The following is a 9,870-nucleotide window of genomic DNA, read 5'->3' as shown; positions in this document are numbered from 1 at the left end:
GCAGAACAGCCAGACTGTTCCCCAAGGGGCAGCACCTCACGGGTGGAGAGACCTCAGTTCTGCCGTCTCTATGACCAGCCACCTCTGCTTGTCTCATGAAACCTTCCCTTCCCTCCACTGCAAGACGCATGCTGGGAGCAGAGGCTGCCTCTTCTTCCCAAATGCTCCTGGCTCCCTGCCGCTCCTCCTCTGCCCGGGCCAGGGCTGCGTGAGCTCTGCAATCGGTCCTGCAGTGTGGGCAGGGAGTGCCCCTGGACCCCAGGTGTGTGGAGGAGAGGACCACCTGGCTTCTGGGCAGGGCGGGCCCTGGTGTGCATCTCTCCAGTGCTCAGGACATCGGGTGGCCAGGAAGGCTGGGAAGCACAAACCCCTAGGTTTATGGGGGGTGATGGTGACTCTGACAACAGCCCCCAGGAACCGTGCTTTCCCGCGGCTCCAGCACCCTGTGAACCATCCTTCTGGCACGGGATGCCGTGAAGAGCGCTGCCCGATGTGGGAGCTGGGTTGCAGCAAGCCTGGCCCGGTGACCCTGCACTGGGGAGCTGCTGTCGCAGGGGGACCCCATGGCTCTGAGACCGCCATGCTGCACAGAAAGGACCCATGTGGGGAGGTGGCCAGCCCACCCCCACTACTCTGGCCACCCAGCTGAGCTGCCAGACACGTTGCCCCACGTCTGGCAGCTCAGCGGAGCCGTCTGCATGTGCAAGCCTGCTGAGCCTCCTGAAGGTGCCCGTGCCGGCTGTCCCCTGACCACACATGCAGAGATACCCCATGGCAGAGCTGCCCAGCTAAGCCAGAGTCATCCGTGCACCGAGACAGTGAGTGAGAGATGGGTGCTTCCAGCCACGACATTCTGAGGCCCCGTGTCTCACTACCCAGCAACAGATAAGAAGACATGGGCATCAGCTTCAAGGCCATGTGGCCAGTGCCCCTGGCTATTAGCTGTGGGGCCACAGGTCAGAGAGCAGGAGTGGGGCTCAGCCCCCTGCCCCACCATTTTTAGCGGCCCCTGGGGAGGCAGCGGCTGCATTCGGAAGGGGTCCCCAGATCCACCCCCAAGAAAGGAGTCCCGCTGCTGGGGCCTTTTCACAGCTCTGGAGGAACGTGGCGGGGCGGCCTTCCTGAGGGTGGGAATAGCCGCGGGCCCTAGAGGGGAAGGAGGCACAGCTCCCCAGACTGGGAGCACCAGCTCCTCCCCAGCGGCCCAGGTGAGCAGAGGGCCTGTGTCTGCCTCGGCCCTGGTCCCGCCCCCTTCCCGGGCCTCGCCCTTCTTCCAGAGCTGCTGTCCTCCTGGCCACCAGGTTCCCCAGAAGGGTCTACACTGTCTCCCAGCGCCGCCCGCTCAGTGGTCTTGCATGCAGCCGCCCGCCGACCCCCTCCTTCCTCCTACTGCAGGCTCCACCGGGCAGCCGTGAGTGCTGACCGCTCCCGCCAGGGCCCAGCTCTCCTCTGGGGCCTGACCTCGCCCCCGCATCACCCAGTCTCAGGGCCGCGGTCATCCCGCGTGGGGTGGGACAGTCGCTCGGCTCCTCCCGCCAGGGCTGCCCCACGAAGTCCCAAGTCCCCCGAGCACGGGCGATCGCGTGTCCGGTGGGTCCCCTCCAGCCACGCTCGCGGCCGCCAGCCCGCACACCCCGCTGGGCGCCGCCCGGCAGCTGGCTCCACGCGCTAGCCCCCGCGCGTGGATCCGGGAGCGCCCCACATCCGCGCCTACCCGGCAGGTGCTACCCGCCCCGCCCCGCGCGCTCCGGCCCCGCCCCGCGCGCTCCCGCCCCGCCCCGCGCGCACTGAGCATGCCCAGGGCCAGGTCACGCGCCCAGCCCGGCGCGGACTCTGCCCCTGGCCGGGCTGCTCCGCGCGCTGGCATGGAGCGCATCGAGGGGGCGGCCGTGGGCCGCTGCGCGACCTCGCCCTACCTGCGGCCGTTCACGCTGCACTACCGTCAGGTGAGCCGCCCGCCCGCGCGCCTCCCGCGCGGCCCCGCCTCCCGGCCCCGCAGAGCCCCGCCCCCGCCCGCGGCCCCGCCCCCGCGGCCCCGCCCCGCCCCGCCCCTTGTGGAGCGCCCCAGCTCAGCGGGCGGGTGTGGTTCGAGTCCGGTTCCCAGACCGGGTCGGGACACCTCTGGGGTCGACCCATCCCTCCGAGGAGGCTGTGCGGGGCCCCAGCACTTTTTGCAGCGGGACGTACGGGGCGCCCCGGGGGTCAGGGAAAGCTTCCTGGAGGCGGTGGTCTTCGTTCTTGGCAGTGGAGGTAGAGTTGTGGCGTGAGGAGGCAGCAGCGGGATCTGGCAGAGCACTGGGGAGCCTCTCCAGCCCGGCTTCCTCCCGAGGGCACCTCCGCTGCCCAGCACACAGGCAGGCTGCGCCCCTCCCAGCCCTCTCCTCCCGCCCATCCCTCGGCCACCGGCGAGAGCAGGACCACGTGACTCCCTGGGCGCCGCGCGTAGAGCAAGTTCACGAGGAATGTCTGTTGGGCCAGGGAGAAGCAGCTCCGTGGTTCGGGCCCCTCACCTTCCGCGCAGCGGCCCTGCTGCCCCCAGCGCATTGCCGGATGCTGGAGTATCTCCCGGCCTTCCAGACGAGACTGCCCTCGCGCCTCGCTGACAGCGCACGTGGTCCAGGTGTTTGATGCTCCGCTTCCCGGCCACCCCTGGGCTGGCAGCCTCCTGTCCACTCCAAGGCCCTTCCTCTCACAGCTCTCACTTGCTCCGTCCTTGAGCCCTGTTGGCTCCAGGGGGACAGGGAATTCATGTCCCTGGGATGGGCCCAGGTTGGCAGTGCCGGCCTGGGACAGAACAGGGAGTGAGCTGAGGGACAGTTGAGATCGCTGCTCTTCTCCTTGGCATTGACTTTGGGTGGCAATGTCTGATGATGGCTGTGCAGCCCCCAGGGGGCCGGGGCTGGGCTGGGGACCGTGGGTGGGCACGGGTGGTCGGGGCGCACAGCGGCCATGTGGCGTGTGGCTGCCATCCTCTCTCCCTGAGCTCAAGTGCGGTAGCCTGTCGGTGCGGCTCCGCCAGCGGGTGATGTGACGCAAGAGAGCCAGGGCAGACAGGAGGCAGTGGTGGGCCCTGGCTTGGGGAGCCGAGGCAGCGCTCCTCAGGGACTGTAGGACACAGGGCTGGGCCGTGCATGATGCAGAGGGACACCTGGGGACACCTGCAGCCATCCTTGGCCGGGGGAGGCATGGTAGCCAGACAGACCGGAGGCAGGTCACCGCCCCCCCCCCCCAGAAGGTTAACCAGGCCTAGGACCCAACTAGCTGGTCTAGGGCTCCTGGGGGTGGGTCTGGCTGGGCCTCACTGGGCCTCTCTGGCCCGTCCCTTAGCATCCTGCCTTGGCCGGACTGAAGGGTCTGACAGACATTTTGATCTTGAGCTGGGAGGGTCCCTGAGACTTGCAGGAGGTGACACTTATCCTGAAGGAGGCAGGAGGCACAGCAGGCGCTTGGCAGGCTGGGGGGGGGGGGCTTCTCTGGAGTGCGTCCTGGGTTGGTGGCCGGCCCTGCGGTGGCCAGACTGCAGGCAGGCCCAGGCTTGCCTCCTGGGGTTGGTGCCTCGCAACGGCCTCCCAGGCAGCCTGACCTTCCCCTTGGAAACAAAGGGCCCCGCCAGTTCTCCAGGGCCTTCTGTTTCCCGCAGAGCTCAGACTCATTTGCCCAGCGCCCCTTGGACCAGCACGTGGGCCTCTGACCATGAAGCCCCTCTGCTTGCAATGCCCTTCCCTCGGGGGCCTCTGTGCACATTCTGTGTGTCTGGCGCTCAGGCCCATGTCCACTTCAAGGCCTGCACAGGGCCCCACGGGTGGGGCCTGCAGCTCTCCGGGGTCTTAGGGCTGACCCCAATGGCTGAGAGCAGATGGCCTAAAGGTGCTGGCAATGGGTGGCCACAGGGCAGGTCCCCAGGGCCCTGGGTCCAGCCCCACTGGCAGAGACCCCTTGGGGAGGAGGCAGGACCAGGTGGAATGGCCACTGATCATGTCCACTCCAGCCCCAAGGATGGGAGCCCACCCTGTCTAGTGGTGTCCAGCTGGCAGGATTCTAGGCTTCTCACACACAGTGCCTGTTGGAACCCCACAAATGCCCCTCCTGGCTCCCCCGGTGGGCCTGGTCCAGCATGGCCTCGCACTGCCTCCTCCATTCACTGATTGCTGCCTGGAGCCCTGGGAGCCCATCGGGGGGTGGTGCCCAGGCTTGGGGAGCAGGATGATGGAGACAAGCGGCAGACAACAGGCCGACAGGATGCATGAGAGACAGCCCCAGACAGAAGCTGGGTGGGGGCGGGGTCATCCCCTGTCCAGTCACCATCACTGCATCACCATGTCCGGCAGGACGATCCCCCCCCGCCTGGCTGGGGCACTCCCACTCCAGCCGCTCCTGGTGCTGGTGTACTCAGGAGGCTGGCCTGCCCCTCCTGCCTTCTTGTCTGTCTCCACTGGCCTGAGGAAGCTTCAGCGTTGAAAGCCTGATCTCTGCTCCCCTCCCCCACCCCCGTCCTGTCCCTCCCCGTGCCCCACACGGTGCCGCCCACACTTGGTGACAGCGTACATCTCTTGCAGCTCCTTGAGTCCAGCCTGCCCCAGGTGGCAGCTCACACTGGGCCTCGGATGCCTTTCTACCATGTGCTGTGGGTTTCCGCCCCACCCCTGGAGGGGATCAGGCTGTCTGTGACCTCCCTCCCCAACCTGCTGCAGCTGCCCGCTCTTGATGGGCTCAAGCCTTGGTGGGCCGCCCGGGAGGGACTGGTGTAGTGGGTCTGTCCGGCTGGCCCAGAGTTCGCAGGGCACTTGCACACATGCTGGAAGCCCTCTGGCCGCCCTGACCACTGCCGTGCATCTTTCAGAACGGCACTGAGAAGTCATGGGACTTTATGAAGACACATGACAGGTGAGAGCCCAGCCTAGCCTGGCTGCTGGGGAAGCCCTAGGCTGATGCCCACTGGGGCGCTGGGGCTCAGGAGCTGGGAGTCCCCCCTCCCCTGCCTTGCTGCATCCCTCTGGGTGCACCCATGTTCTTGATGTACCCGTGCTCTCTGGGTGTCCCCTTCTGGCTCCTGGCTCAGGCTGCCTGGACCGTAGTGGCAGCCGGGCCCTCTTGGACCTGGAAGAGGCTGTCTGGGTGCCCTCGTCCTCCCGTGAGCAGCAGGCTGCGGGCTGGATGGCAGGGAGGCACGAGGAGTGTGGCCAGTAGGCCAGCCAGCGGGGGCCACATGTCCCGTCAGTCAGCTGGACTCAGCTGCTGCCACCCCCAACCTGCCCAGCATGTCCTTCCCCACCCCTGTGCCCTCTTCTGCCCGTGTGTTGGCCTGACTGTGGGGCCTTGGCGTGCTCTGGCCCTGCCTGGGCCTCAGTGTTCCCATCTGAGTAAGGGGCCAATTTCCCCAGACTGCTGGGGAGAGGAGGTGGGCTGGGCATGCTGGGAACAGGGGGCTGGGAGCCAAGGGCCCGGGGAGGTGAGGTGAGGGTGTTGCTTCTGTGTTGAGTATCGTGTCCCCCCCCCCCCCCCCCGCCACAGTGTGGCCATTCTCATGTTCAACTCTTCCCAGCAGAGCCTGGTGTTGGTGAAGCAGTTCCGGCCCGGAGAGGCAAGCAGGAGTGGGCTCTGGGGGGAGGGGAGAGGCCCCTGGGGCCCTAGGGTCAGAATGTAGATGGGGGGAGGGGCAAACTACAGTCCAGTGGCGGTGGGGCGGGGGGTCTAGCATCTACTACACAGCTGTGACTGTGGCCCGGCCTTCCCCAACCAGCTGTGTACGTGGGCGAGGTGGAACGCCACTTCCCAGGGTCCCTGGCTGCTGTGGACCACGACGGAGGCCGGGAGCTGCGGGTGGCACTGCCTGGCTCAGCGGGGGTCACATATGAGCTGTGTGCGGGCCTCGTGGACCAGCCTGGGCTGTCGCTGGAGGAAGTGGCCTGCACAGAGGCTTGGGAGGAGTGTGGCTACCGCCTGTCTCCCTCTGACCTGCGCCAGGTCACCACCTACAAGTGAGTGGGGTTGGACATCTTGTCTGCACCGCCTGGGGGATGGGATGAGCTGGGAGGCAGTGAGTGCCCCATCCCTGGGAGCATGCAAGCTGGGCTCTTCCTCCTTGTTTTTCAACATGGAGGTGGGGGAAGGTTGGACAGAGAAGGCCCTCAGGTTGGGATCCAGGCTGGAACCCAGGGCTCATGGGGGCAGCTCTTCGGCCCCTAGCCACTTGGGGCCACTCCGGGTGGCAGCTGCTACTGACAGACGCCTAGACTTCCTGTGGTGGGATTAGGCACCCGGTGTGGTGGGGGTGGTGGGAGGCTGAGTCACAGATCTGCTGTCAGCGGCTCAGGAATGAGGCTGGGGCACAGGGGCTCTGGCATGGCTGGGGAGGGGCAGGGCTGTGGCCTGGAGCTGAGACTGCAGGCCTGTCCCCACCGAAGCCCAGGTGTTCCCCACCATGTTTCAGGACGCGACGTCAGGGTGAAGCCTGTCCATGTGCTGATGTGCTGCCCCTTGGACGCCCTCACGGGTCCCTGAGCCTGGCAAAACATGGAGCGGGAGGACAGCCCCCTGCACAGCACTGAGCATGGCCCCCCGCAGCCTTCTTTCCAGGGGCAGCGGCCTGCGCCCCCGGGGAGGGGGCCGGTGGGGAGCTCTGCTTCGCAGCCTGGTGCAGGGGTCGCTCAGTGCTGGGTCCAGGCCCTGTGCCTCAGCTGCCCAAGGGCTTTGTCAGGGTGGCTCCTGGGGCTGGGGGCTGGGGGGCTGGACCTCCAGGCCAAGGAAGGGACGGAGCCAGGGCGTGGAGCCCCCACGTGTAGCACCGGCTGCTGAGTGGTTGAGCATGGTGGTCTGAGGGGCTGGCCTGCTGTCCGCAGGTACCTTGCTGCTGGTGGCCAGGAGCGCGGGAGGGTTCTGATCTGGGGCTGGCAGGGGGAGCTGGCAGGAGGCAGCCCGGAGGGGTGGGGGACCCGTGGAGGAGCGGCTTTCCCCCCGCAGCGGTTCTTCAAGCAGGGTCTTGGGGCTCTAGCCTGATCCCAAGGGTGCTGGGGAGCCCAGGAGGACACTGGGCAGCAAGCAGCCTGGGAAGGCTCGCATTTTACAGACAAGCTGTGGCTGTGGGAGGTAGGGCTGAAGGGGCTGGAGTAGAGGTCGGGGCAGGCGTCCCTGGGGGCAGGACAGACAGCAGATGCTTCCTCTTGGAGCGAAGGAGAGCTGGGGGCTCCCCTGCCCGTCACAGGGGACAAGGCCCAGGCATTCCTCCTGGATCGCCCAGTGGAGGGTGGGCCTGGGCACGTTCTACTTGCTCTGGGTCGGCGTCTGTACCCGTCTCCTGCACGGGCCGGCGGAAGCTGCTCCTGGAAGCCCCATAGACTGGTGCTTCCGTCAAAGGTGCAGGCCGCGGTCCCCGCCAGAAACCGGCCATCAGGAGGGACTGTGTCAGCAGGGGGAGGCCCGACTGGTTGGGGTGCCCCCTCCTGGGTAGTGGGGCGCAGAAGCCCCCCCGTGTGCTGGGCCGCCAGCGAGAGCAGCCCCCACCCTGCAGGTCTCTGGGCAGCCTCAGACACCTTCGGGTCCCCGTCTCCCGAAGCGCACTCTTGCTTGACTCCTCTGCGGTCCTGGGCTGCAGAATGGCTTGCCCTCTCCCGGCTGCCCACGCTGCCTGCCACAGCACTGCACCTGGCTGCCTGTCCCCCTCCTGGTGGCTGGCAGCCCCCTCTGGCCACTAGCCACCTAGGGAGGGGCTCCCTCTCACCCCTCCACATCCCTGCTGCCTCAGCAGGAGCCATCCCCAGCCTGGAACTGGCGTCCTGGCGGGGCTGGCGTTGGGGGCTGTCTGAGCCTGGGCCACACAGTTGCCACATGGGTCCTTGCTTCCAGCCAGCACGGGGCCCTGGGTGCCAGCTGGGGTCTGTGCTAGGAAGGGAGGCCCTGCACGAGGGAGCTGCAGACACACACTGCAGAGATCTCTGGCTTCTGTTGACCCCCATTTACAACCTCACAGTTGCCGTGGGTCCGCTGTCTGCTTCCTGGGAATGGGGCCTGGTGCTCAGGGGCTGGCCACACTGTGGTCAGGGTGTCGGCTGGGGCCGTGGGCTCATCTGGGGCACAGGGTCCCCTTCCCAGCTCATGTGATTGTGGCAGAATCCAGCTCCTCATCGCTGTGTGGCTGACTGAGGGCCCCGTTTCCCTGCTGGCTGTTGGCTGGGGACCATGGTCTGCTCCCTGAGGCCACCTGCAGGCCTGGACCACGTGGCCCCCTCACGTGGCAGCTTGCTTGGTCTACAAGGCCCATAGGACAGCGTCTCTGATGACTAAGCCTTCACTGAAGAGCTCACCTAATTAGGTCAGGCCCACCAGGATAATCTCTCAAGCTGGAAGTCAGCTGATTAAAGCCTTCAGTCACATGGGCGGAGTCCTTCCACCTTTGCCACATGACAGGAGAGCCACAGAAGTGAGAGCCACCATGAGGCCAGGGTTCTGCCACCCTTGGGGGTGGCAGGAATCTGACGGAGGTGCGGAGGGGCATATCCTGGAGCTCTGCCTATCAGACGGGTCTCCAGGGCAGGAGTGGCTAGAAGGAGGGCCGGAAGGGCCATGGCGGCCCGTGAGGCCTGTGTGGCTGGTTCCGTAGAGGCCATCTCAACCCGCAGGTCTGGTGTGGGACTCACTGGCTCCAGCCAGACTATGTTCTACGCAGAGGTGACGGATGCCCAGCAGGACGGCCCGGGCGGGGGCCTGGCGGAGGAGGGTGAGCTCATTGAGGTCGTGCACCTGCCCCTGGATGGTGCCCGCGCCTTCGCGGATGACCCAGCTGTCCCCAAGACCCTCGGTGTCATTTTCGGCATCTCGTGGTTCTTCAGCCGTGTGGCCCCTGGCCTGCGTCCCCAGTGAGACTCCAGGGGCCCGAGACCAAGGCTAGTTCTGGCCACTTGGCCTGCAGATGAAAATAAAGGCTTGTGTGGCTCTAGCCTGTGTCTGCTGGCTCTGAGCTGTGACTGGGATGGGCTGGGGTGGGGGGTGGAGGGACAGTGGGTCTTTCCCAGATGGGCCCTGGGGGAGGGTGTGCTCTCCACGAGAGGCTCTCATTCCACTGAGAAGCCTCTGGCTGCCGGCGGGGCAGGGACGGCTGTGAGCAGCTGGTGGCGGGCAGGGAGCTAAGGTCAGGCCTTAGGCGGGGTCCCGGGGAGAGACAGGGAGGATGGTGCCTGGCCAGGCTACCTGCTGGGGCAGGAGAGGTGGGGCTGGGGGCTCAGCTGGGCCAAGCGCTCAGGCAGGACTGCGTGGTGGGCCACGGGGCAGCCGTATGGCTGTGGGGGTGGTGCCTGGGCCGGCCCTCAGGAGGAGGGACGGAAGTGCAGGCTGTGCTTTCTTGAGGGTACATGCTCCCGGCTCCGGGGCTGGGTTTCTTTTCCGGGAGCCCAAAGCCAGAGCCGCTCTGGATCTGGTCTCGTGCCCCCAGCAGCCCTGGCATGCCCTGGACTGTTGGGAGTTTGTGCCGGGATATCGCTCTGCTCGCCAATCAGCGTGGGCCTGTGAGGCCGAACGACCCCCGCCACGCATGCCAGCCTGTCTTGCGGGTCAGGCACTACGGGAGCTGCCTCTGTGACCCTTAAACACTTGGGGTCACGGGAGTGCTTGGTGCCCACTCAGCTCCACACCCAGTAAGGCCTCCATAGGCAGTGGGTGGGTTGGAACCCATTACGGAGGGGATGCGGTGATCTTGGGCATTTGCAGGATGGGCTGGGGGAAGCTCCCGGAGGGAGGGCCAGCCTGACCTGTCCCCTGAGCCCTCCAAGCTCTCCGGTTAGACCCATGGGCGATGCTGTGGGTGAAGAGTTGTGGTGGTTTGGAGAGGGCAAGATGTCTGGGACTGTTGCTGTCATAGGTGGGGACTGGAGTGACCAG

General features: G+C 66.5%; 2 protein-coding genes across 6 annotated transcripts; both read left to right on the top strand.

Annotated features, from left to right (window-relative positions):
* Positions 1-1,793: 1,793 nt before the first annotated feature.
* Positions 1,794-8,932, top strand: NUDT14 (nudix hydrolase 14). 5 transcript variants are annotated; one of them, XM_047736953.1, is made up of 6 exons: positions 1,794-1,946; positions 4,841-4,884; positions 5,512-5,572; positions 5,737-5,978; positions 6,431-6,506; positions 8,616-8,932. In XM_047736953.1, exons 1-6 carry the CDS (start codon positions 1,794-1,796, stop codon positions 8,715-8,717), a joined length of 678 nt encoding a protein of 225 aa, XP_047592909.1. In that variant the 3' UTR covers positions 8,718-8,932. The 5 variants fall into 5 exon arrangements, with proteins under 5 accessions (XP_047592909.1, XP_047592911.1, XP_047592912.1 ...); XM_047736955.1 differs by having other exon boundaries at positions 8,663-8,779; XM_047736956.1 differs by lacking the exon at positions 6,431-6,506 and having other exon boundaries at positions 8,663-8,932.
* On the top strand, positions 2,629-4,546 carry LOC125104334 (uncharacterized). Its single transcript, XM_047736951.1, has 2 exons — positions 2,629-3,000; positions 3,051-4,546. Exon 2 carries the CDS (start codon positions 3,132-3,134, stop codon positions 4,143-4,145), a length of 1,014 nt encoding a protein of 337 aa, XP_047592907.1. The 5' UTR covers positions 2,629-3,000; positions 3,051-3,131; the 3' UTR covers positions 4,146-4,546.
* Positions 8,933-9,870: the final 938 nt, after the last annotated feature.

The sequence above is a fragment of the Lutra lutra genome, chromosome 7 (assembly GCF_902655055.1).
Source record: "Lutra lutra chromosome 7, mLutLut1.2, whole genome shotgun sequence".
NCBI lineage: Eukaryota > Metazoa > Chordata > Mammalia > Carnivora > Mustelidae > Lutra > Lutra lutra.
This window is presented reverse-complemented; position numbering and strand designations above follow the sequence as displayed.